The sequence below is a fragment of the Fragaria vesca genome, linkage group LG1, assembly GCF_000184155.1.
Source record: "Fragaria vesca subsp. vesca linkage group LG1, FraVesHawaii_1.0, whole genome shotgun sequence".
NCBI lineage: Eukaryota > Viridiplantae > Streptophyta > Magnoliopsida > Rosales > Rosaceae > Fragaria > Fragaria vesca.
Genome location: NC_020491.1, coordinates 3,429,428 through 3,450,843, shown reverse-complemented (window position 1 = coordinate 3,450,843; position 21,416 = coordinate 3,429,428). Strand labels below are relative to the sequence as shown.

General features: G+C 38.6%; 5 protein-coding genes across 5 annotated transcripts; 3 read left to right on the top strand and 2 right to left on the bottom strand.

Annotated features, from left to right (window-relative positions):
• Positions 1 to 270: 270 nt before the first annotated feature.
• LOC101312665 (serine-threonine kinase receptor-associated protein-like) lies at positions 271 to 3,327 on the bottom strand. The gene is made up of 7 exons (XM_004287327.1): positions 2,837 to 3,327; positions 2,177 to 2,312; positions 2,002 to 2,083; positions 1,375 to 1,550; positions 1,120 to 1,257; positions 904 to 1,043; positions 271 to 771 (listed from the first exon to the last, which is right to left on the bottom strand). The coding sequence occupies exons 1-7, from the start codon at positions 2,952 to 2,954 to the stop codon at positions 488 to 490; spliced, it is 1,074 nt and encodes a 357-aa protein (XP_004287375.1). The 5' UTR covers positions 2,955 to 3,327; the 3' UTR covers positions 271 to 487.
• Positions 3,328 to 4,441: 1,114 nt separating this feature from the next.
• On the top strand, positions 4,442 to 7,980 carry LOC101312376 (26S protease regulatory subunit 8 homolog A-like). The gene is made up of 8 exons (XM_004287326.1): positions 4,442 to 4,747; positions 5,189 to 5,286; positions 5,386 to 5,610; positions 6,290 to 6,352; positions 6,444 to 6,607; positions 7,055 to 7,211; positions 7,302 to 7,511; positions 7,613 to 7,980. The coding sequence occupies exons 1-8, from the start codon at positions 4,546 to 4,548 to the stop codon at positions 7,751 to 7,753; spliced, it is 1,260 nt and encodes a 419-aa protein (XP_004287374.1). The 5' UTR covers positions 4,442 to 4,545; the 3' UTR covers positions 7,754 to 7,980.
• Positions 7,981 to 8,505: 525 nt separating this feature from the next.
• Positions 8,506 to 9,494, top strand: LOC101312083 (EG45-like domain containing protein-like). Its single transcript, XM_004287325.1, has 3 exons — positions 8,506 to 8,709; positions 8,795 to 9,095; positions 9,192 to 9,494. The coding sequence occupies exons 1-3, from the start codon at positions 8,583 to 8,585 to the stop codon at positions 9,196 to 9,198; spliced, it is 435 nt and encodes a 144-aa protein (XP_004287373.1). The 5' UTR covers positions 8,506 to 8,582; the 3' UTR covers positions 9,199 to 9,494.
• A 1,671-nt stretch (positions 9,495 to 11,165) lies between these two features.
• On the top strand, positions 11,166 to 14,335 carry LOC101311791 (E3 ubiquitin-protein ligase MARCH1-like). Its single transcript, XM_004287324.1, has 7 exons — positions 11,166 to 11,272; positions 11,414 to 11,634; positions 11,947 to 12,032; positions 12,148 to 12,294; positions 12,412 to 12,535; positions 13,162 to 13,448; positions 13,572 to 14,335. The coding sequence occupies exons 2-7, from the start codon at positions 11,424 to 11,426 to the stop codon at positions 13,662 to 13,664; spliced, it is 948 nt and encodes a 315-aa protein (XP_004287372.1). The 5' UTR covers positions 11,166 to 11,272; positions 11,414 to 11,423; the 3' UTR covers positions 13,665 to 14,335.
• LOC101311506 (potassium channel AKT1-like) lies at positions 14,084 to 20,203 on the bottom strand. Its single transcript, XM_004287323.1, has 11 exons — positions 19,772 to 20,203; positions 18,426 to 18,791; positions 18,285 to 18,342; positions 17,872 to 18,189; positions 17,541 to 17,786; positions 17,328 to 17,426; positions 17,180 to 17,212; positions 16,894 to 17,079; positions 16,609 to 16,806; positions 16,432 to 16,507; positions 14,084 to 15,285 (listed from the first exon to the last, which is right to left on the bottom strand). Exons 1-11 carry the CDS (start codon positions 19,939 to 19,941, stop codon positions 14,354 to 14,356), a joined length of 2,682 nt encoding a protein of 893 aa, XP_004287371.1. The 5' UTR covers positions 19,942 to 20,203; the 3' UTR covers positions 14,084 to 14,353.
• Between the last annotated feature and the right edge of the window lie 1,213 nt (positions 20,204 to 21,416).

Below are 21,416 nucleotides of genomic sequence, written 5' to 3'. Positions count from 1 at the left end.
AAAGGTTTCAAATAGGCTCATAAAACATATTGTCGTTGGAATAGTACTAAATTGACATTTGCCCAACTTTGACAATGAATGATTAAAATTAGTACTAAATTGACATTTGCCCAACTTTAAATTATGAACACATAGGATTGTCACAAATGAGACTACAATCCTAATTTCAAGCATGGCATTCTGCTCTTCCTTTGTCAGCTAGTTAGGAATTAAGGATTGATTTTTAGGCTATGTTGATATGTTATGATCCATATTCTTAGAAGGAAATATAAACCAGAAGAAGCTGAAAAGTTCCATTTATAAGGTAGTCTGAACAAGCAGTAACAAGAACATAGTCTATATATCTCGACAATGCAGAAGTGAAAGTTGTACAAAAAATTTGTTTCCATCTGTCTATGTAACCCAAGTAGTACTTTAACCAGGAATAGATCTGAACTTGTGCCGGGCAACGGCTAATACACTCTCTGGACAGACACTCTGAACAAAGTCACACATTCACCGATGCTGTGGCTGCTGACGGTGCCTCTTCCTTCTCTTTGGACTTGCCCTCGTCGGAGATTTGGAAGCCCTCAATCTTTCGAGAGACCTCTTCCACGGGTGGCTTCACCTTTCCGATAGCTCCATTTGCTGCCTGCGCCTCACTTTCTTCATTAGTCAAAGGGCCTGTCTGCCATATTCGGATGGTGCCGTCTTCGGACCCAGAGGCGTAGGACTCTCCTCCTGGAGAAAATCGAACGCAGTGCACTGGACCGTGGTGACCCTTGTTGCAGGCTGCATCAAGATACAATAGCTTGAGTAAAGATTCAGCATTGGAAATACAGCATAAAATCCAAGGACATTAACACACAACATCCACCCCAAAGAAGATTCAATAAGAAAAGTATTTTGTTATAGTTTACTTACCGATCTCATCACCAGTATGGAAATCGAAAACATGAACCCACATGTCTTCTCCACCAGCAATGAACTTATTCCCAAACTTGGGTTCCAGGGACACTGATTCTACTGTGCAAGGCATGTTGTAGCTCTTCACCAACCCAAAGCTGAAAGCAAGTAAAAGGCATAAGCTAACTGAGCAGAAACTCTGAAAAATACTGAACATTCTAACTCATAACTTACTAATTTGCATCCCAGAACTTGACTGTAGACCCATCAGCAGTGGTGATGTATCGACCATCTTGACTGACTTCAGAGCTTGTTACAGATGACTTGGTATCAAGTGTTTGAACTATTTTCCCAGTTCTTACATCCCACAATCTGCACATTCACCAATCAGTCAATCACTACCCGTCACTTTATAGTACGAAATATGTGCAACTTAATATAGAACAATTGAGTCCTCATAACATCAATTATTTTCATATAAATGTATACCTGACACCGCCCATATCAGTGCAAGAACTTAATATGGTCTGATCACTGTGGAGCCATGCAGCAGTTCTAACTGAACCAGGGGATTTGTCCACTTCTCTTGGAGGGGCATCTGGTCTGTTCAAGTCGTATATACGGATAACTTTCTCTACTCCTCCAGTTAACAAAAGGTGTGTATCCTATTACCAAATCAAGAGAATAGAATTATGATACAAGAAAATAAGAAAAGGCATGGCATATAGGAGAACTCCAGCATAAAATCTCATATACTGTTGAAATTAAAACCTGCACCAACTATGATGGATTCAAAATATTATCATGAACTTTAGTGGCTGATGTGTAACAAACAACTAAGCCCCAAAGAAATATTCAAAGTCTACCACTATATTAGAATCCCTCTTAATATAGCACATAAACCACTAGGAAATCATTTTCAAATTAGAGGTAGGCAGATAGCTACTCCAAATGAATTTAACACAGTCGATTACACATAATATTCAACATTATCACATTTAGCATGACATTTCAAGCAGATAACACTACAGAAAATGGAAAGAGCACAGTTTGTATGATTACTCTGTAAGTTTATTTCACTTCTACAGAGCTGTTAGGTCAAGAACAGGAGCTTACCTCTGAAAACGCACATGCTCGAACAATGTGCTTATGTTCAAAAGAGTGTAGAACATCTCCTGTTAACGCATCCCAAACTTTACTGCATGCAAAAATAACATACTTAAGAAACAGAATTAAGGTTTTCATTTTCAACTCGCAGAGAAATCTGGGAAATCAAAAGATAAATCCATACGCAGAGAAATCTGCGGAAGCGGTGGCAGCCCTTAGGGCATTAGTATCCAAACAGCAGCTCCAGACTGCACCCTTATGTCCTTCGAAGGTTCCAATCCAATCTCCAGTCTCACCATTTCTCAGCATGGGACTAGAATCTAACAACACAAGCATCAAAAACTTCTATATCAGTTCGCTATCTAAATAACTTACACAGATTAAAGAAGATTTCCAATCGCAACCCATTAAAGAGCAACAACACAACAATGATCTTAACACCTCATATACTCAATACACCTTATTCGTCAATATCCCAAAATCACTACTGTTGAGTACACTGATAGTGCAATAAATGTTCAACTTCTAGTAGCTCTAAGGTTTCTAAACGTGACATGAAACCACTGATCCAAAACATTTCCTTTCAGCTGGACTATATATCCTAAGAACATATCCCATTGCAAGTTTACTTAATCTACCATAACTTACTATCACAAAGACTAGTCAAAACATCCCTCCATTACGATTTCAAACCAATCTACATAAGTTATCACGAAACAAAACCCCAATCATACACATATACATATACGCAGCATTGTACAGAGTAAAATAGAACCACCCAAAGCATGTAATTCAATCCAAACACACGAAAAAAGATCGAATCTTTCGATATCGGAACACATACCCTTGCTGGCACTGATGAGGAAGAAGCCATCGGGAGTGACCGGACTGTAAAACAGATCCACCACCGGCCGGGAATGGCCGTGGCAAACCAGAGGCACAGCCACCTTCTTCTTCTCCATATCTAATCGAAAGCCCAAAAACAAAAACTAAAAAAAGATGCTTTCTTTTTCGTGATCTGTACTTATGAGATTGAAACCCTAACCCTAATTGTGTTAGATTGCCCTAAAAATCAAAGCTTTTGTTCTTCTCAATTTGGGGATTTTTTTATGCGGAGATAGAAAAATTTGGCGGTATTTGGAAACAGGTGGGAAGACGAAATATCAATAAGGAGTTTGAAACACAAATCCACACCTCCTAACCCTCAAAACAACAATGGTGGAATCAAAATCTAATAGTGAGGAGAAATTACAGAGAGAGAGGAGAAAACCTAATTTGGAAATCTAAAAGAAAAATGTTAAAAAGAGGAACAGACTCACACAGAGGGCTAGGCGCAAAGACCATGTTTGGCAATGCTCTCAATTATATAGGCTCCACTCTTGGGCCTTCCTTCTATTGAACAATGGGCTTTCTTAGGTAGTCCAATGCAGCCCAAACTCCTTCAGTTCAGGTCTCTTAAATTGTCTACTTGTTCATACTATTATTGTGAAGCATGTAAAAAGAATGAAACTTATGCCGACAGTCGAAATGATTCAAAGAGAAGTGATACATGTTATTCTATAATGAAATGAGCAACGATTCTTTAATGAAATCTGTAAGAGTGTTGTTCACCAATCGACACACTAGAAAATGTGTATGATTCACATATTAAAGCTATATGCAATTTAAAAGCTGTGAACATTGAGAATAATAATGAAACTTAGTCGAAATCTAAGATGAGACACATGAAACTATCACCTTAAACCTCGTCAACTAGTAATCTCCCTCGTCTCTTGAGTGTCACTAATTTGAAATAGAAAAATACTTGTGGACTAGTATGTACGTGTACATCCGGATTCTCTGTTATTTACATACTTTCGACAATGTAAATCATAATTTTAACAGTTCGAAAGTTGGATTAACCAATAAAGATTATCTCTGTGAAAAATTAATGTAAACAAAATTCGTTTGCTCACCCGATTGTATTAAACAAATGAATACTTATGGTGAAAGTTAACAGCCTCATGATTAGCCGTCAATTTATTTGATTCATTCGGCTAAGCAAACGATTTTTTTTACACTGATATTTTACAGAGATGATATTTATTAGTTAATCAAATTTTTGAACACTTAAGATTATGATTTACATTACCAAAAGTGTGTAAATAACAGAGAGTCCGGACACGCACGTATATACTAGTCCGGACACAAGTATTTTCCTTTGAAATATTATCATTTTTATTGTCCCCCCAATAACTAATCTCACAACAAGGATTCCATGTTTGCAACTTCCTTAAGAAAATAGCAATTCAATTTAAACAAAAGAACAGAAATCCTAAAATTTGCAGTAATTCCTAATATGTGCCCATTATCCTCTAATCCATCTCCTACCCTTACAAAGCTAACTTAACCAAAAAGAAACCCTCCCCCATAAATAAAACACACCTCCCCTCACCTTTGTTTTCCAACTCAAAACGACACACACGACATCTCTCTTCTCTCAAACTCCTCACACCCCCAAATCGCCAATCTCACAAATTCCGATTCCAAAGTTTAGGGCTTTGCTTGATCACGATGGCTGCAGTCGCCGCCGAGACCAAGCCCATCGATGCCGTGCCGGAGGAGACCTGCTCGTCCAAGCTCGCCGCCTCCAAACTCGGCGATGGGCTCCGGCCGTACTACCTCCAACACATTCACGAGCTCCAGCTCCAGGTCCGCCAGAAGACCCACAATCTCAATCGACTCGAGGCTCAGCGTAACGAGCTCAATTCCAGAGGTGAGGCTCTAATTCCAATTGGGAATTCAATTTTTCGAATCCCTAACCCTAGTAACTGGTTATTGGTTATAGGAATTTCAATTGGACTGGTTAGGGTTTGTTCCGATTGGTACTGGGTTCTCAATTTAGGGTAATTTTAGGTTTAGTTTGGTTTGGGTTTAGGGCTAGCTGATATAGTTTGATGGGGTTCTTAGCAATTGTTGATTGAATGTGAAAAGGTGCTGGCTTCTGCTTTCTGTTGGGATAAAATTAGGGCAAATATTTGATTTCGGGGTAAAGTGTAAATCTTGGTGAACAAGATGAGTAAACAAGTGCACTAGAATTATTCTAGAAGATGTTGTACCTTTTGGGATCTTTGGTTATATAGATTTTGCTTAATTTGGTATGTTAGTGTGTTACTTAACTGAGTTATTGGATTGATTGTTTATGTGTTTTGAACAGTGAGAATGCTCAGGGAAGAACTGCAGCTTCTTCAGGAGCCTGGGTCCTATGTCGGTGAGGTTGTCAACGTCATGGGAAAGAACAAGGTTTTGGTTAAGGTAAGTGGCTGTGTGTTTTAACAAACAGTGAAATAGTTAACATTCTGTCTGCAAGTCGATAACAACATCTGACAAATTTTTGACCTGCTTTGTTTTCAGGTTCATCCGGAAGGGAAATATGTGGTTGATATCGATAAGAACATTGATATTACAAAGATCACACCATCTACACGTGTGGCTCTCCGCAATGACAGCTATGTTCTTCATTTAGTACTGCCAAGCAAAGTTGATCCTCTTGTCAATCTGATGAAAGTGGAGAAGGTTCCAGATTCTACATATGATATGATTGGTGGTCTGGATCAGCAGATTAAAGAAATCAAAGAGGTTTTCTTCTGCACATTCTTACTCTTGAATTTAGATTCTTTGCACGATACTTGTGTCTATTTTAGTTTGCGTTTTTGTTGTATTACTTTTGTACTGTTATGCCACCTGGCTTTCATTTCCGGTTATCTACCTGTATAGGTCTCATGGTATAAGCTAAACTCATATATCTAATTACTTGTCATGTCTTCATTCTTACAAAAATTGTCTGGATGAATATAAAAGATCAGATTAAACATAACTTGCAGGCATACCCTTTTCAGTTTTGCCTTTATCTTTCTTATTCTTCTCCCCCCTCTTTTCATTTAATCCACAATCCCATATGCATCAATATCTTGACAGCATCTCTCTTCCAGAGTTCAACTTTGACTTATTTTCTTTTCTTTGAACTGCATTTTGGTTTATATGTTATTAGAAGGATTAAGTTGTTTTCATATTCCAACTGTTACTTATCTTCTTATAGATGTTACATTACTTAGATAACTAAGAGCTCTTCTAGTAGGTGATAAGATTGTATCCTTCTTGAGGAAGAAGATTCACTGGTCAACGTCAGTCCGTGTTTCAAATTTGGCTTGAATTTAGATTCTCTGCTAGCTGTATTTGTCGAGTGTGGCTTGTCTCTATGTGATAATACTCAGGACATTCTTCAACTTGTCTAAATGATATATGTTCATTTTTGCAGGTCATTGAACTTCCAATTAAACATCCTGAATTGTTCGAAAGTCTTGGAATAGCTCAGCCAAAGGTATAATTACGTTTTCAATTTATTGGTTTTTTTTTATTATTTGCTTACCCGTAGTCACTAATCCTATGGCACTCTTTGTTTGATTCAACAGGGAGTCCTGCTTTATGGTCCCCCCGGCACTGGAAAAACCTTGTTGGCTAGGGCTGTGGCTCATCATACCGACTGTACTTTCATCAGGGTCTCTGGTTCAGAGTTGGTTCAGAAATACATTGGGGAAGGTTCCCGAATGGTTAGAGAACTTTTCGTCATGGCCAGGTTTGTGTTGATCTATTGTTAATCATCCTACTCTTCCATATGTTTGCATTGTTGGCATGTGAATAATGCTGCTTGGTTTCTGAATTCTGTTTGCTTTTTAAATGAACTACAGTAGATCCTAGAGTTTTATAATGGGGCTCTAATTTGTTGAATAAGCTTTCTATTGCAATTTGTATTGTATAGTACTCCTAGTATGATCAATCTATGCTGATCTGGATAGAATTAGGGATGTTTCTCTACGTCTATGTCCGTTGCTGCCCCACAAAGAAGAATCAAGAATGGCCATTTACTCAGACCCATTCTAAAATAAATATAACAACCTTTCTTTAAGATGATTTGTGGATAGGATCTTTAATCAATTAATAATTTGCTGCTCTTCAGCCCTTAACATTCTTCACATTATATCATCTACCGTTTTCTCACTTTTTTACTTCTACATTCATACAGGGAACATGCTCCATCTATCATCTTTATGGATGAAATCGATAGTATTGGATCTGCTCGTATGGAATCTGGCAGTGGCAATGGTGACAGTGAGGTGCAGCGGACTATGCTTGAGCTTCTTAATCAACTGGATGGATTTGAGGCCTCAAACAAAATCAAGGTACACGATGCATCATGTGGCTTTCGAAAATTATGACATTCACCTTTCTAAATTTTATCCTTCATTCTAACCACCACCATTATATCTCAGGTTTTGATGGCTACAAATCGTATTGATATTTTGGATCAAGCCCTGCTGAGGCCAGGACGCATAGACAGGAAAATTGAATTTCCCAACCCTAACGAAGAGTCTCGTTGGGACATCCTGAAAATCCATTCAAGAAGAATGAATTTAATGCGTGGAATAGACCTGAAGAAGATTGCCGAGAAAATGAATGGCGCATCTGGTGCTGAGTTGAAGGTAATGTTGTGTTTTCTTCTTACTGGGGGAGTCATTAGGAAGTTGGTATTTTGTCTGGACATATAAGATCTAACCATGTTATCTTGTTTTCCTTCTCGCAGGCTGTATGTACTGAAGCAGGAATGTTTGCACTGAGGGAGAGGAGAGTGCATGTAACCCAAGAAGACTTTGAGATGGCAGTTGCCAAGGTTATGAAGAAGGAGACTGAGAAGAACATGTCCCTGCGCAAGCTGTGGAAGTGAGATGTTCTTACGCGGACGCTTATTACTGCTTTACTCTGCGTTTTTTAACTGTTGTAAACGCACCAAAGCTCCTTTGTTTGTTTGGGATCCTTTTGGTACAAATTTCAGTGTTTAGACTTGTGTATGTCTACACCATATTAAGCTTCAAATTCACTTTCCTCCTCTGGTGAACTTCTGGATACCGCAATCATTGGAAAATGTCAAATGTGATCTGGTTAGTTGGATCATGAATGGAGAAGGCATTGAATTATGAACTGCAAAAGTCATATTTATTCGGTGGAGGATCATTGAATTTTGCAGTTTATATTGTAATTATATAACTGTGACCCTCATAGGAAGCAAAGCATGACGTAGCTATACTCCAATCCCCTCACCGAATTAGATCATCTTATCTAGATCTTCAGACCTTTCCTGCTTAAGTAATGGTTATCAATTCATTGATTAGATCATCTGATCTAGATTTTCAGACCTTTCTTGCTTAGGTAACGGATACCAACTCGTTTATGTAACAATTAGTCTATTGTGAGTCGAACATTACAATAGTCTACTCGTTTATGTAACAATTAGTCTATTATGAGTCGAATATTACAGTAGTCTACGACACACCAGAAACAAAAAGTAAACGTGTTAGATGAGTTCTAGATAGAGTTCATACCATGTGGCTTACGTTTAACTGCCGAACCCGCGTTATGAGTTGGCCTAGCCGTCAATTCTAGATAAAAATGATACCCAATTTTCGTTGACTTGGAATAATATAGAATACAAAAATCTCCTTGCATCCCAGAGCTTATCTTCCAAATCTCAAACACCCTTTTCTGCAGAGAAAAAGATGATCACAACTCATCCACAATATCTGCCTTACCTTTCATTACTCCTCGTGCTCTTATTTCCACAGCTTTTCCAAACATCAAACGCCGACGTTGGCACTGCTGCTCAGTATGCTCCCCCATATTTACGTAAGTTACATCTTTACCCATCTTCATGTGAACCATTTATGTTCTTATGGACATTACCCTTATCACAAATATTGTTCCCTTTTAGCCACCGACTGTTATGGAAGCGACTCGTCACAGTTTCCGTCAAGTAACTTGTTTGCGGCGGCCGGAGATGGAATATGGGACAACGGAGCGTCATGTGGGAGGCAGTACTTGGTGAGATGCATTAGCGCAGCTCAAACGGGGACGTGTGTTCCGGACAAGACCATTCAGATCAGGATTGTGGAGTATGCTGCCAGCGTTACTTCACAGCCTTCTGCGGCCGGCACCACCATGGTGTTGTCGCAGACGGCTTTCGCTGCTATTGCCAACTCATCGGCTACTTCCGTCAACATTGAGTTCCAACAGTAAGCTAATTTAATTGATTGATCACCTCACCTTCATTGAGTTTCACCTAATATGATCAAATATTCGATTTTTTCATATATATGTATTGTATGCAGGGTGTGATTTATTGGGTTTGGACTGTGTATCATATATTCATCAACAGAAGACAGCTAGCTGGAGCCGATCCATGGCGCGCGGTGAAAATGTGTTAGTTTTTTTTCTTGTCAATGTAATATGTAATTACACATTCTAGAAATGCTTTTGGAATTGGCACTTGTACGTTTATTAATCTACAGATAGAGAATTTTTATCTTCAACGAAGAAGCAGATTATGTCATTTTCATATTTTCGTGTATACAAATAGATGCGTGCACTCTAGTTGTATGATATATACTTTTCATAGGCCTTCACGAACTGAAGTTACCTGGATACTGCCTCAGCCTCCTTGGAAGCTTCTGGTCAACTTATGTTTGGTAATCATATATAGAATTCAAACTCATGAAACGTTGATGTTCAAACTCTTTAATATTAACAAATAATTCAAATTCGATATTAATTTGCGTAATATATCATAATCGAGTTGGTTGAGAGATTATTATTCTTTAGTATGATGATCAGCACATGGTTGAGATTATATATTCATCTTGGAAAATATATAGGAAGGTTATAGAGCTCGAGCTTTTTCATGAGCTTATTTCCAGGATTTGAAATGAGGCACGAATTAATATCCAATAATGTCTGTGTCAATGTCGACGTCCATGCTGTTGCAGTAGAGAAATCAATCATGTCTGGAATTGAACTGGGAACGTAGAAATTATAGGCATGCATGGGTCCGTTGAAAGTGAGTAGTAGGAAGCAGTCATAAAGGCCAAAGACTCAGGCCATGACTTTAGACTTTAGAGGCATTCCATATAGCAAAGGGACCAGAGTCACCCCAGACTAGTATATATGGTCCGCCGTATTCAACACGTCCTTGCCCTGCTTCAATTTGTGCTTGTGAATACTGGAACCATCTGAGGATTTCTGTAATGCTAGAGGGCAGCTGCAGATGTGTAATTGAAATAGAACTAGGAGAAGGGCATGCATGAGTAGATGGCAGAGACATATGCCAGGAATCATTTCATCAAATGCTAAATTCTCAATCTGTAATGAATAAAAAAGCAGATACAAAACACTGTTTTAGCGTTATTTTGAATCATATTGAGCTCAATATATATGCTACCCTATATTGGAAAACATGTCAAAACTTGAAAACCACACCCTCCTGGCCTCCTGGGCCGTGAACACTGAACACTACTTCTGTCAGTTCTGTGGCAAGGAGTGCATCCCCAAATTCGTTTATTATAGTACCAAGCACTGCGGTTTGCTTTTCTCGCTCTTTGGATCCACAGAAAGCGTCCAATGAAGTAAGGCTTCGATATGAGAGTGCACCAACTCTTTGAAACAAGCTTACATTGACAAGCAGCTTCAGCGCTCGGCAGTCGACAAAGGATTTCAACTAACAATTCTTTTGGGATATCACCACCTTTCATTGAATCCAACGAACCTTTTCTGTATATTATTATCGTTTAATTAAGCTTGCAATCAACTCAAGAAATCTCCCTCGACAAGCTTCTCTTCTCAAAAATTTCAAAAAGAATATATATAAATAGGATATAGAATATAGAAAAGGACATAGAATCATAAGTAAATCATAAAGAATAAATTGTAGGATATAGATTCAGATAAGATTTACGATACAAATTCAGGTAGACTAATTATGACTCGAGTAAGAAACTAAATTAAGAATGTAATTCATGAATGTGACCGATCTAAATTAAGAATGCTCAAGATCACGATTAGAGAAATCATTAATTAGTGACGTGTTATAAACGACGTGGCATACTGAGCTGGTTTGGCCATAGCTATGAGAAACTTCGTTTTATGGATTGGAGGCCATTCTGAGCTTAAGACGTCGTTTTCCTGACTCGAGTAGGAGTTTTGGCGGGATACCAGGAGACCGAGTTGGGTCGAGAGGCCCAACATCCTCCAACAATAAGGCCCATCCTACTTGCCCAATATAGTAAAATATGCCAATGATTAACAAAGGCGCGGACGGCACGTCGTATAGGAAGTATCGCTCTTTTCTCAATCTTCGTCTTCCTCAATTCTCCTGTCTCCGATTTTCTCCATTCATCGTTTCTCTGCACAACTCCAGGTACTACTTTTTTTAATTTCTGAAATTAAAACAAAAATCAAGTTTAATTGATCATTCAATTTTCAAATTCAATTTTGTTCTGTGAGAAATTTCTGTATAATTTGAAGGTTTTTGATCGGTGATTTTGGGGGTTTATTTTAGGGTTTGATCAATGAATCGGGAAGTGCAGCTGGAACCAGTAGTAGTAGGGGAACGGGAACCGAATGATCCTAGTGACTTGGACCCTCTGCTACAGAGCAGCCACGACGACGACGACGAGTCGTCGGCTCCGGCGAGCTCCAGTGAGATTAGAAATGAAGACATTGAGAATGGCTCCTCTGTTGCTTGTTGTCGCATTTGCCTCGAAAGCGATTCCGATGCAGGTTGAATTTTTCGGGTTTTAAAGATGTGGCATTTTGGTCTGATCATGCTGTTATTGTGTTTGTTTTGTTGGTGAAACATTACATCGTGTTGTATCCGAAGATATAAGGGCAGAAATGAGTGTGATTCTGGTTATGTTTTATATGTTTGTTGGATATAAGATTCTTTGTAGGTATTAAGTTTAGCTGAATTCAGGGTTGAATAGAAGTTTCATGTATACTGTGGTTAATGGTTATGTGTATCTCTAGCACTCGTTGCTTCGTAGGCAGATGCAAAGGTTTTATTGCTTACTTTCGACCTTTGTAATTTTACAGGTGATGAGTTGATATCGCCGTGCTTGTGCAAAGGCACCCAGCAGTTTGTGCACATATCCTGTCTTGATCACTGGCGCTCGGTTAAGGTAAATAACCTTTCTCTTTAGAGTATGTCATTTTGTGACTCTTTTGTCACTGGCAATTCAATGTTGTAATTGCCTGAACTTAATTCCCCCGGAACTTCGCCTTTTCTCTTTCTAGGAAGGATTTGCTTTCTCGCACTGCACCACTTGCAAAGCCCAATTTCATCTTCGAGTTGAATCGTATGAGGACAACACTTGGCGTAAAATGAAATTCAGAATTTTTGTGGCAAGGGATGTTATACTTGTATTTGTGGCTGTACAAACAGTAAGTGATAGTCTTTTGCATTATGTTACATGAAATGGTTTATACTGGATTGTATCAATCTATTACTTCCATATACTGTCAAGATTCTTACGATAAGCATTCTTCTTTACTTTCCAGGTAATTGCCGCAATTGGTGGCTTTGCATATCTGATGGACAAAGATGGTGGCTTCAGGAATTCGTTCAGTGATGGTTGGGATCGTATCTTGTCAAAGCACCCTATACCATTTTACTATTGCATAGGTAAACTCTTACACCTAAAAACTGTTGTTTAAAAATAATGTGGTGTAGTTTTCCTTGCTTCATTGAAATGTGTCAATAATGTGGAGCTCACAAGTCTCTAGTATCTAATTAACCAATCAGGGTTGAGTTGTTTATGTTCTAAATGCTTATTTATCAGAAATAATCATATTAAAGGAAATTGTTATACTTCATATTCTGCATCATAAGTGGCAGACTGGTAGATCTTGAGGGGAAGTAGGGGTTTCTGACAAGAAACAATCATGATATTAGTTTCTTTCCATACGCATACAACAACCCCTGTGTTTGAAGTAATATTTTGGATATTGCTGAGTACTATTAACAATAACTGTGTTCTCAAGACCTTAATGTCCATGATTCTTTGTGCTACTGCCACCTAATGCTTATGGCAAACCCTCTCATGCACAAGCACTTCTCTTCCTTTTGCATTTCATCCTTATTAATACTCGAATCTGTGGAAGCTAATTGTCAGCTGTATTACTCATCAGCAGTGTCAAGGTTCTGTTTCTAGTAGTTTTGTATGAGAAGGGTTATGATTTTGCATTTGTTCTTAATCTCTTGCAGCTATTGACTTGTACTGAATTGCTGCTTTATGCACTTGTTACCAGGTGTCATTGCCTTTTTTGTGCTGCTTGGATTTTTTGGGCTTATAGTACACTGTTCATCTTTCAATAGCAATGACCCACGGATGGCTGGCTGCCAGAACTGTTGTTATGGATGGGGAATATTGGATTGTTTCCCTGCGTCTATGGAGGCATGCTTTGCCCTGGTTATTGTTTTTGTTGTCATCTTTGCTATTCTTGGCATAGCTTATGGTTTCCTGGCTGCTACTATGGCTATTCAGAGAATCTGGCAGAGACATTACCATATCCTGACCAAAAAGGAACTCACAAAGGTTAGTTGCACACAGTGATTAGTTTTCCATGAACTTAGAAGTATATTCTTATAATCTGAAAACTATTTTGGATAATGTATCATTCAGAAAACGAAGAGTTCTTATAATTTCAACGTTTTGCAGGAGTACGTAGTGGAGGATCTTCATGGTTGTTATACCCCACCAAAGTTGGATCCTGAACATGAAGAGCGTCTGAAAATGCTCAAGTTACTGTAGTGATAGACGAGGAGTTTCAAATTGCCTTTCGAGTGTTTAATGTATCAGAATTTGACATCCCTGATGTATACTTATGCTTGGTAAGAGTAACATTATAAAGGAACATCTCTCCAAAAAAAAAAAACATTATAAAGGAGCATACAAGGGAAAGGATAGTCTCACTTGTATTCATTAAAATGTCATCCTGCTCTAGGAAACTGACCAACAGTGGTCATAAATGACGTTTTTGGGAGAGAAGTGTCCTATAGTAACCGCAAGGCTGTAAATTGTGTTGGTCTCGTCAAAATCTGGAAAATGATATTCAAGCCTCAAACTAGTTGTACAATTTTGAGGCGTAGCTCGTTCTACTGCTTTAATTTTTACATAGTTGTACATTATAGTGTATCATCTGAAATGTAATTTCGTAGCAGGAACAAAGTTGGAGATATTTACACTTTACACAACTTCAGTTGAGCAGTGTTGCCAAGCCCGTGGCAATGGTACATTTGGGCTGACCATGACACCTCTAAAACAACCGTCGTGGAATATGTTGTCGGTAAAGAGTTCAGATTAGTACAACGACTTTACTGGGGTGATTGTCGCCAAGAAGTTTTCTCTTGGGACAAAACTACGTACATTTGCTGTAAGAATGGTTTTTGCACATCCAAGCGTAGGAAGAGAGATTCAAATATGGACTTCCTATGCATGTACTACACATCTTTTTTAGTTGGAGTATCTTCTCCATTACATTCTTGAGGTTCTGATTCATCTTGGCCACTGACAAAAATAAGATGATCACCGTCTCTAATCACCTCTATATCGTCGATTTCAGCTCCTCCATCTTTGCACAGAACTTTAGCCGGAGTGAGACCAAATTTCTTGGCACCAACCTCCAGTAACTCCTCAAAACTGTCAGGAAGTAATACAAGTTTCCCTGAAACTTCACCCTTTTCAGGGCAACTAATTGTCACTCTAGCAGGGTTAGGATTATTCCCAGTACCCTTAGGAGTGGTTTCGGTGGTTTTCCTGACAGAGAAGAACAAATCCTTCTCCCCTGTGTGTGCAGCTGACATCATCCCGAAAAGTGAGTTATGAAAGTTGTTAGTCCTACGCCTTGGGCGGCTTCGACCCAATGATCCCCCATCTGGTACTATAAATGAGCCTTCCTGGGAGGCAGGATGGATGTTTGGCTCACTTGTAAATCTCCCAAGGAAGCGAATTCCAGTCTTTTGCTCAGTAGGAATGCTTATAACAGATTGATCTTTGGTCTCTTTTCTCGATTGAAAAAGGCTTTTTATCTCTTCATGTCCTTGCTGGTCAGCTAGAGTTCTTGCAGTCCAGCCATGGAGGTCTGGCTTGTCGATATCAGCCCCCTTTTCCACAAGGAATTTCACAATTTCAATGTTGTCTTCGGACACTGCGACATGGAGAGCCGTGGTTCCATTGCCTCTAGGAGTTGTGACATCACCTCCATGTCGAACTATTTCTTTGAGCAAGTCCAACCTGTTTTCCTCAGTAGCAATGCAAGCGAAATGACCAACATCCCCAGCATTCAAAGTTGCACCATTGTCTACGAGCAATTTCGCAATCGTTTCATGATCCTTCTGTATCGCCTCCCACAGTGGTACATTTCCCTCCGAGTCTGTAAATCATAGAACACAGTTAAGTTCTTTGTTCAATCTCCAGCAAGTGGAAACATTACATGTTCATCAGTTCATGTTAGCATTGCAATCGATTTCATGTGGTCAACATAGATAAGCAACTCTTTCAACAACAGAAGGCATTATGCATCGACTTATTTCACCCTAAACAATACGAATTAACAACTTATAAGTCGGCAGTGTAGGAAAATCATGTCACAAAGCTTAGTTCTTACACAAAGATCTATTTGCACAACCACGAGATTGAATCACAATCAAGAAGTAACATGAAAGCTTTCCCTATGAAGATGTATCTTTCATCCTTGCAATCTTGCTTGCATGTTGTGATAAAATATAGAGGACGGGGGATTCCATCTTAAGATAATACTAAATAAACTGGGATGAGATAACCATGCCAGATCCCCAGGAGACTCAAACAGGCTTTATATTACTAACCAAGCAAGAAGTGAGGCACAGATGCATGCCTCCCGCGCACTCATGTGTATTAAAAGGCATGAAGAAGCTGTTTTTGGATCATGTTATCAAGTCAACTGGTTTTTCTAACATATATGATGATGACGACTATGATCTAGTATACTATAATAAAATTAACATAATGAAGCAAATAATTGAGTGATATAGTTGGTAGTCTGATTAGGAAAGTCAACACTCAACAGACATGATATGCTAACTTACTCTTAAGGGAAAGAAAAACTAGAGTCATGTATGAGAAGGGAACAAAATCAGGTAATCAAGTTAGGCCAATTCCCAATGGTCAACACTTGGGACTTGGATCCCACACACAATAAGAAAATGCACTAAAAGAAATGTATGAATAATCACAGCTGCAAGCCTGCAACATGACTAAGAAAAACTGAATCTGTTCTGGAATTTCATACCAATGAAATAGTTTTAAATTATGTATCTTATTGGACTCTTAAAAAAAAAAACCATGCAACTGATGCAAGCAACATCCCAAGTCCACAAACTGGACTAGTTCACTACAAGGCAAAGTTCTCTAAATTGATAACATCTCTTGTGTTTAATATATGAATTTATTAAACCAAATGCATATAATATGATCAACCTTCTTACTGATGAAGTCAATAATGATGGTTTAACTTAACTATAATAGCCCTTGGTCTTACCTCTACTGTTAGGAAGTGCTCCATAGTCCAATAGTAGAAGCACACAGTTCTCACTTCCTTGGGATGCAGCTATATGCTGGTTTTACACAGTAAATGTGAAAGCTAATGTTAGAAAATCATATTCAGAATATTGCGTAGTAAGAAAAAGTAAAATCAGTAGCAGAAGATTTCACATACCAGAGCTGTTCTTCCATTGTTGTCGGATTCATTCGGATCCAAACCCCGTCTCAACAACTGATGCAACAGCAAGTCATCTCCTCTCATTGCTGCAAAGCATAGACTGAGAGGTAGATCCAATCTACCACGAGCTAGCATGTTCTCAGTCTCCAACAAAACTCCCTCCATATATGGATCCTTGGACGTCTCTTTCAAACGCTGCCCCATTGAGAAAGTGTAGCATGTCAAAATCCTTTCAAAATATAAACCAAGGAAATTTTAAGAGGTTATATCATGTTAACAAACCTCGAGGAGGTTATTCATTATTATAGTTCCATCTCCAACATTAGCTTGCACTATGCTTAAAAATTTGGTTCTGTTGAGCCGGAGTAGCTGACTCAATCTTTTGGTCCTTACTGTAAAGAGCTGTGGCCTATAACAAAGTACCCCAATTTCACCAATGAGATCACCAGTTTTTGCCTCACCAATGACCTGCAATTAGTTAAAATAGAAAGTCAGACTCCTCACCATCAAGGAAGCCAAATCTATTAAAAGGTAGAAACATGTTCATCATGATCAGATTGGAGTTTACCTGTTCAGCTCCATTCTTGAGTACCACTAAATCCTGTTAAGAAATTCAAACAATAAGTACATTATTCAGAAAGTAAACTATAATAGAATGAGCAGGAAAGCGAATAATGCCTGTGAAATTGAAAGGAAAACAAAAGATCAATTATTACCGCAGCACCAGTTACAAGTATGTAGAAATCTGTAGGTGCTTCATTCTGCAATATTATGTCTTCTTTGGGAGGAAAGTACTCGGCTTTCATCTCTGAGACCTTTGGATTGAGAAGGGAAAAAAGAAGAATCAGCTGAACATCTAACAGAACATATTAAAAAGTTCACTGTAAGACGGGCATTCAATGGAAATTTGTAGAACGGTTTGAACTTACCAACTGAAAAAGCAAGTCATTTGAAACCCCACGAAACAAGTACACCTTATCGACAAGAGAGTAAAACAGATAATGTGAGATACTTGAGCGGATGGCTTTAGGAAGTGAATCAAGAGTCTCTTGTTGCTGGAGTCCCTCTGCATCTGTCCTGAACTTCAGACACAAATGAGCAAGCATTTGATCCTGCAGGCGAACAGGCAGTTGGTTCCTCTGTGCAAAACTGGAGGCAGCTTGTATGGTATCCCTCTGTGAAAAAATGATGAACTGTGAGTTCACATTTTGTTTATTTTCTTCTACCAAATCTAAAAAGAAAGCAATTGAGTTTACTAACAAATTTTCGTGTTCGACTAGTCCCATGGACAACCAAGTTGGTCATATTTCCAATCAAGTATGATGTCAATCCAAGGTTGAAAAGCATGTAGAATATGTCAAAGATCATCTCCCTTGTATTGACAGGATGCAAATCTCCATAGCCAACTGTTGTGAGTGTAGTGATAGACCAATAAACTGAAGTCACGTATCGAATCCATATACTTTGATGAAGAAAGTCTTCCATTGATTTTCCAATCCAGGTGTTACTGGGGTCGCGGTAACGCGCTGCAAGAAGGTAATAGAAGCATCCAGCACTGTGAACCGCAAAAAGGGTGACCTACAGAAAGATCATCCGAATCCCATTAAGATGGCACTGCATAAGAATTGCAATTTCTTCAGTATAACAACCCCAAAACCATCAGAATTACTTACACAAATAAGCTTTGCACAACGAACCCAAAAGTAGTTATAGTTCCTATCTTTCTCCAATCTGTTAAAACAGAATCATGCACAATTAGTACACAGGAAATATGCACTTTCCAATCCGCAGATACATTTAAGAAAACCCTGTACCTGGAAAATAGAGCACTAACTCTTCTAAGACGCCAAAGCCGGAGCATGTTGAAAAAGCCATAAGACCTGAAAGGTTTAGGGGAGATCTTCCTAGCAAGTTCAGAAGGAATTGTGGAAATGACATCAAAGATCAACCAAGTACTTGCGTACTTCCAAGCAATCTGCTTTTGATCGTCAACAAGTAGATATGTAGCCTTATCCAGGTAAGCCACAAAGAATGTAAGAACAATATCTATAGCAAAGAAGCCATTGACAATGTTGTCAATAATGGCGAGGGGTCCTTGTGGTTTCTTAAGAAAGCCAAATTCGAAGGGGGAGACCCAAGCAGTGTAGATGACCAGAACAACAAGAAATGTCTCCCAAATCCTGCAAGAAACAATTCAATCTGAGCCGATTTTAGCAATAAGAGACTTCCATTTTACTCACAGAACATAGGTACAGGTGTTAACTAATGCAGAATTCAAATCATCATGTCATGGTTCGCTGACAAGCCGAAACGAAACTTGACTTCGTTTCCTTTTGCATCTAATTCAGAATTTGCCAAGAAATCAACAAATGAAACCGAGCTGATTGCTTTCCATTCAAGTCAAAAAGAGTGATTTGAGGCCTCCACCTCTGACTTGAAAAACCCTTTTCTTTTATTTCGAAGCCAAACAAGAAATCAGAATGTCATATAAGTGCCAAATTCGATATGTCAGTTTCAGTTTGGAATAGCAGTCACAGACCTGGAATCTCATATGAAAAGCAAACCCTGAATCCAAAGAAATGCAAGAATGAAACTTTTGACCCCTAGAATTTTACAGTGAAATGCTTTTTATTAAGCACCACGTACGTTTATCACAGAGCATTAACACGTACACCTTTAAAGAAAAATAAATTAAAATCTGCAAAAGGCAAAAGCAGAAACAAATGAATCCTTTTGAATTTTGATCACTGAAAAAGGCAACCCTCAAGATTCAACGTCGTCTTTCCTCGCCGGAAAACGATAACAATGGAAGAAGAATCAACAAGAACGCAGAGTAACAAAGAGACTGTAACTCCAACAAAACGAAAAGAAGAAGACAAATATGACCACAGAAAAACGAAACACCAGTTGTAACGCTTTCAGTATAACCACGAAAGCATGCAAAACGGTCACCGAGTTTTCAATGCCGTTCTTCTCCGAAAACACAAACCCAGAAGAAGAGGAAACCATTAAAAATTAATCCCAGTAAACTAGTGTAGTCAAACCAATTATGCAGCCAACCTTGAAATATATTACTACATAGAAAAATACTTAATAACAAACCAAATATAAATGGATTCCTTTCTCGACGTAAGTGTTCGGATTGAAAACAAAGGCGTACCTGTAACGCCGGTCGTACGGCGAGACTATAAACCGGCCGAGCTTGACTCTCCGGTTACTAGACCTAGCGCCGAGAGAGGGCAGTATTCCGGTGGAGAGGCTGTAGTGGCTGCCGTCTCTAGACAAGTCCAGCTGTTCTTGGCCGCACATTGAAACACCACTGAACGCCATTGCAAACTTGGTTTTTGTCTCTTGGGATTGTTGTTTCTAGCTAGCCTTTGAGTTTAGAGAAACAAGAGAGGGCTAGCTGTGCCTCCACTGGGGTTTAAAGCCCCCAGAGATCGCTATAAATACGTATCAAAAAAAAGAGATCGCTATAAATAAGGTGCTTGGTCTCTCCTAGAGAGTCCTTGAAATATTTTAATTTTGCTATATATATAATAATACGGGGGATCTTATAGTTTGGTTCGGGCTCGGCTATACGTCTGAGCTCGGTGCCAACATAGACATGGCTTTTTACGGTTGGTTTCGATATCGGACCCGGGTGTCTAATACTCTAATATATAGAGGTCTTTTGCTGGTGTTTTTACTGTTTTGACCCTATGATTTAGAGTTTTGTGAACTTTTGTCTGCATCGCCGAATGCCCTTGGCCGTCCAATAAACAATTGAGAGTTGAAAGTCGGGGTGGCAAAGGAGGTAATTGTGTGAGTGTAGGATGGAGGTGACGTAAGGTTTGCATGATTAATGAGGCTTTCTATGGGCTAAGGTTGTTGTAACGGAGGACGGGGGTGACATAACCATTTTAGGGCCAAAAGGAAGTTTCGTGTCGTAAGACTAGTAGACTACTTAAGAGTTTTTGGTGAGTCGTAATCTGTTGGTTAGCTAGCTTAACAGATATTATGAGTTCAAATATCACTTAATATATATAAGAGGGGTGAATTGAGGGATTTAATAAAAGAAAAAACATGTGTAGATGCATTTGTAGCTTTGTTATCGACAATTGTTTTGCATGTTCGATAGAAAATGCGACAATGTTTAATGCAAATTTTAAATGAATTGTAACTTTATTTTCTACGCTCATATGTACGTAGAGTTTATAATTTCTATCGAATTTGCACGAAATGATGAAAGTGCTGTGAAACCATATGATAAATGTAAGATACAAAAGTTTATCACTACATTCACCTTTTACGTTTTTGATTGAAAAAAAAAAATACACCAACTATGGTTTTGTGACTTTGTCAATAACTACTAGTGAAAAGGCCTATGGACGCAGAACAAATGGGCAAGATTACAAAGTTTGCTCTTGGGGTTTGGCTGTTATACACATTTGTATGACATACATCAAGCTGTGAGTTGTCCGATCATTTAGCAATTTAAAATTCAAGACGATCATACGGCTCACGGCTTGATATATGTTATACACACATGTATAGTAGAAAAGTTGTCGGTGAGCCGTGGCTTGGTTGGTTAAGATGTTAAATTGACAACTTTGAGGTCATGGGTTCAAATCTCACTGATATATGTAAGGTGTGTGAGTTATTAATAAAAAGTTTTAAAAAAAATAGTATAGTAGAAAAGTACTTCCTCTTGTATTTTTTTTTCCATTATTTTTCTAAACTCTTGTTTAGGAAAGAGATCCATGTCTGCTCTACATTGAAGTCTGAAATCCATTGCTTTCAGTCTTTCACTACATAGAAAGGGA

Bases quoted from the DNA above. Each gene is read 5' to 3' on its own strand.
- LOC101312376 (XM_004287326.1), top strand. From the start codon at position 4,546: ATGGCTGCAGTCGCCGCCGAGACCAAGCCCATCGATGCCGTGCCGGAG. The intron at 4,748-5,188 runs GTGAGGCTCTAA...TGTTTTGAACAG, and splicing joins TAACGAGCTCAATTCCAGAG to TGAGAATGCTCAGGGAAGAA. The intron at 5,611-6,289 runs GTTTTCTTCTGC...TCATTTTTGCAG, and splicing joins AGATTAAAGAAATCAAAGAG to GTCATTGAACTTCCAATTAA.
- LOC101312083 (XM_004287325.1), top strand. From the start codon at position 8,583: ATGATCACAACTCATCCACAATATCTGCCTTACCTTTCATTACTCCTC. The intron at 8,710-8,794 runs GTAAGTTACATC...GTTCCCTTTTAG, and splicing joins GTATGCTCCCCCATATTTAC to CCACCGACTGTTATGGAAGC.
- LOC101311791 (XM_004287324.1), top strand. From the start codon at position 11,424: ATGAATCGGGAAGTGCAGCTGGAACCAGTAGTAGTAGGGGAACGGGAA. The intron at 12,033-12,147 runs GTAAATAACCTT...TTCTCTTTCTAG, and splicing joins ATCACTGGCGCTCGGTTAAG to GAAGGATTTGCTTTCTCGCA. The intron at 12,536-13,161 runs GTAAACTCTTAC...ACTTGTTACCAG, and splicing joins ACCATTTTACTATTGCATAG to GTGTCATTGCCTTTTTTGTG.
- LOC101311506 (XM_004287323.1), bottom strand. From the start codon at position 19,941: ATGGCGTTCAGTGGTGTTTCAATGTGCGGCCAAGAACAGCTGGACTTG. The intron at 18,343-18,425 runs GTACAGGGTTTT...CTGTTTTAACAG, and splicing joins GTTAGTGCTCTATTTTCCAG to ATTGGAGAAAGATAGGAACT. The intron at 16,807-16,893 runs GTTTGTTAACAT...TCAATGGGGCAG, and splicing joins TAATGAATAACCTCCTCGAG to CGTTTGAAAGAGACGTCCAA.
- LOC101312665 (XM_004287327.1), bottom strand. From the start codon at position 2,954: ATGGAGAAGAAGAAGGTGGCTGTGCCTCTGGTTTGCCACGGCCATTCC. The intron at 2,313-2,836 runs GTATGTGTTCCG...TTGTGTTGTTAG, and splicing joins CCTCATCAGTGCCAGCAAGG to ATTCTAGTCCCATGCTGAGA. The intron at 2,084-2,176 runs GTATGGATTTAT...TTTTGCATGCAG, and splicing joins GCTTCCGCAGATTTCTCTGC to TAAAGTTTGGGATGCGTTAA.